A 3,843-nucleotide genomic window follows, 5' to 3' on the forward strand; every position below is an offset into this window, starting at 1 on the left:
CAAGTCAGGTGGAGCATATTCTTTAAAAGGCAGGAGTGTGAGACGCGCTGCGCTAAGGAGCGGCCAGCTCCTGACACAGCAGCATGTTCAAAAAGCAAACAGAAAAAGGAGGAAGCCTTCTGAAAGAGGAAAACCTCAGCTTTGTAAGATGCCCCTATGGGTAAGGGATCCCATGCTGCAATCTTCATCCCACTTAGTAAAACAAGTACCAAATTTAAAGGACTCCAGCAGTTCTAAGCCATTGGCCAAGAAGGCCAATGGCATCCTGGCTTGCATCAGCACTGGTGTGGCCAGCAGGAGCACTGCAGGGATGAAGCCCTTGGACTGGGGGCACTGGTGAGGCCACACCTCGAATACAGGTTCGGTTTGGGCCTCTCACTGCCAGAAGGACATTGAGGGGCTGGAGCGTGTCCAGAGCAGGGCAATGGAGCTGGAGCAGGGTCTGGAGCACAATGCACTGAGGAGCAGCTGAGGGACGTGGAGGGGTTGAGCTTGGAGCAAAGGAGGCTCCGAGGAGACCTTCTGGCTCTGACAACTCCCTGACAGCAGGGTGCAGCGAGGTGGGGGTCACCTTCCTTGAGAGAGGAACAAGCAACAGGACAAGAGGAATTAGCCTCCAGTTGTCCCAGGGGAGGTTGAGGTTGTCCCTGAGGAGCCGTTTCTGTCCCGTTGGGGTTGTGCAGGCGTGTCCCAGGCTGCCCAGGGCAGTGGTGGAGTCCCCATCCCTGGAGGGGTTTCCCAGCCGTGTGGAGGTGCTGCTGAGGGACAGGGGGGACCTGGCAGAGTTGGGGAACAGGGGGATTTGAGGAGTTGAAAGGTCTCTTCCAGCCAAAATGATTCTGTGATTCTAAGAATCTACTGACCAAGTATTTTAAAAAGAAGAAAAGAAATTAAACTAAACCCAACCCATCAAGCTGTTCTAAGAGTCAGTGCCGATGTCCTGGCCTGGGCAGTCTCGCCGTCTGCAGCCTGTGACAGGACATCTGCTGAGTGCAGGTTCACACAACCACGCTCTGATGTTAGTCTTGACCAGGAGGTCTACGGTTGGTGCCACAAGCCAGAGATAGGTCATAATGCATTAAGAACAGACCGTTACTTGGACCCATGAGATATTTTGTCAGTCTCAGTGGCCAGCTGTGGGGCTCAGGCTTGCTGCAGCACATTCTGTACCAGACACGTGGATGGCAGCAGCAGAACACCTCAGGCAGGGTGTCCTCGTGGGGCTGCTGGATGCACTCAGTCTCTGAACCATGAGCGAGCTGCTGTTCAGTGACTAAGAGAGTAACCGGATAAGCTGCACGGATGACCTCGACTGCACCCGGAGAGGAGTGGTGTCACCCCATGAAGGAGCTGCAGGAGGAGACTCCCATGATAGTGATGGTGGGAAGCTCATGGCTTCTACCACCAGGAAGCTCCTGCTTCATCTGCTGGTTAGTCACCATAGAAGATACTTGGCATCCTGGTAGCAGACAAGGGACTGGGAGATCCTTAGGACAAAGCACTCAAGCCCTCAGCAGCATCAGGATGAAGTGGTGGGAAACTCCCCACAGTGAAGAGAAGAGCAGGAGAGGGCATGGAGCTCTGCCTAGGGACAGACAACGAGCCAGATGAGAGCTTATGGGTTGGATTAGCAGGTTATGGTTCGGATTGGCAGGCCGATCCATGCTGGCACTGCTGTGGGTGTCCGCTGCAGACCACCTGATCACACAGAAGTAAACGCCTTCTTCAGACCACCCCACGAAGCCGCACGTTCAAAGGCACTGGCCATTATGGGGGACTTCAACCAGTCCAATACCTGATGGAAGGACAAGGCCCAGGAGGTCTCTGGAGTGCATCAACGACAACATCTTAATGCAGATGACTGAGGAGCCGACAAAGAGATCTCACACTTGCAGACAAGTGAGAACTGCCTGGGGATGTGAAGCCAGCAGTAGTTGTGGCTGCTGGCCATGCGATGGTGAAGCGCAGGATCACAAGGGGAGGAACAAGGCAGAAGGCAGGATCAAAGACAAAGCAAACATTGGCCTGATAGGGGATCTGCTTGAAAAATCCCATGGCATATGGCTCTGGAGAGAAGTCCAGGAGAACTGGTTGATTTTCAAGACCACTGCCTCAAAGCTCAGGACTGGTCCAACTTGATGAGCAGGAAACCACACAAAGGCCATGAGCACCGCTACAAGATTAGTGCCATAGGGATTATGTTTCAAAGAAATAGAAACTCTCTAAGTCAATCAGCAAATTAGGGGATCACATGCTGTTCTCTGCACACAAAATGCTGCACAGTAAAACCCAGGGAGAGGATCAGAAAAACTGAGCTTTGAAATAAAAGCAAACAACTGTCACCATCACAAACATCAGCAGTGTCTTCCTTCTTTTCCCATGCTTGTACTGACGAAGAAGAGAGCCTGGCTACTCTGGAGCACGGCCAAGCAGCACTCGCTCTTTGCAGCTTCCACAAATGCAGATCATCGGACTTTGATGCTGCATTTGATGCTGAAGAGAAGCTGTAGGCATTTGTAAGAACAGAATTTAAATTTGACCTCATAAAAAGGAAAACAAGCATCAGAGATCTCTGTGAACATAGTCCAAAGTAATCAGAAGAGAATGGCATTGAGCTGATTTTTCCAGATGAAACTTATCTCCTACACCTGTTTTCTGGCATAAAACCAGTTTGCTCCAGCAGTGATTTTGCTGAAAATATAAAGAGATAAAGATAACACCCACTAACAATCTTTGTAACATTCTGTTCTAGGTCAGGACGTTTGCTCTATACCCTCTGTGTACACTCAGATTAGACAATCACAGAGCAAAGACACACCAGTGGTTGCAGAAAGACACAGCAAACTTCACATATGAGAACTGCTCACAAAACAGCATTGAAGGCATAAATACTTTACTTGTCTGAGAGCTGCCCCGATATGAAAGATCCCAGCAGGACGCCCACAAAGAACAGGGAGGTGCTCAGGGGTCCCTTCCAGTCGTCTTCGCATACAAGGTTCCACTGCAGGGAGAGAAAACATGAAAGTCTTCTAATAAACAAGATTTCCCCTCCCTCCTGAACATCTTGGCTGAGCCCAGATGAAAACGTACCCCGTAGGCAGAAAATCTCCACAGGAGACATTAATAACTGACCTACGGACAGATGCAGCTCCATGAAAACACCGGGCAGGGACACGGGGCAGAGAGGACACAGGCCACCCGCCCCGAGCCATCTCAAGAGCCACCCAGCTCCCTGCAGACGGCAGAGCCTGCCATTCCAAATCCATGTTTCTCATTTAAGAGAAACTGAACTATAGAAACAAGAATATAGGAAAAAATGCCTCTTCCTTTATTACATTTTAATATGGTTTTGAGAGAGGCTGGAGACCGCTCACTCCTCACCAGGAGCCTAATTATCGTCAGTTATAACCTTTGGAACAAACCACAGAGCAAACCAAGACCTCCAAAATGAAAACAAAACAGAGGAAGAAAACAAGTTCATTATTAAATGAAGATTTCAATAGTTTCCAATCTCCTACCTACTTTGGTCTGATGTTTTTGAAGTAACACTATGTTATTTTTGTATCTCTACCAACAGCTTTTATTGAAAGAGCCTTAATTTTATTTTGGTGTGTAAATAGAGAAGAAAGAACAAAACCCAGCAGGGAGGCCCCATCCCCTACCTCACTGCTATGCTGCGACTGGATGAGTTCCCAGAGCTCGCCCCTGGCAGAGGGCAGGAGGTGCTGGACCCCCACGGGAGTGGAATTTGGAGGCAACCAAAGCTTCTGATGCGAGGCCAAACCCTCCCGAGCTTAGTTACTCAAACAGCTCCCGCAGGGCCCTTCTGATGTTTTAGGGATG

At 49.8% G+C, this 3,843-nt stretch overlaps 1 protein-coding gene across 1 annotated transcript in view; it reads right to left on the reverse strand.

Moving 5' to 3' along the window:
• Positions 1-3,068, reverse strand: part of LOC104501560 (solute carrier family 22 member 5-like) — a gene marked incomplete at its 5' end in the record, with an annotated part of 16,017 nt that extends 12,949 nt beyond the window's left edge. Inside the window, one exon of the mRNA XM_010145387.1 lies at positions 2,898-3,068. Within this exon, the coding sequence (XP_010143689.1) occupies positions 2,898-3,068 (171 nt within the window). The remainder of the gene's footprint in view (positions 1-2,897) is intronic.
• Positions 3,069-3,843: the final 775 nt, after the last annotated feature.

Source organism: Buceros rhinoceros, unplaced genomic scaffold (assembly GCF_000710305.1).
Source record: "Buceros rhinoceros silvestris isolate BGI_N320 unplaced genomic scaffold, ASM71030v1 scaffold12861, whole genome shotgun sequence".
Classification (NCBI taxonomy): Eukaryota; Metazoa; Chordata; class Aves; order Bucerotiformes; family Bucerotidae; genus Buceros; species Buceros rhinoceros.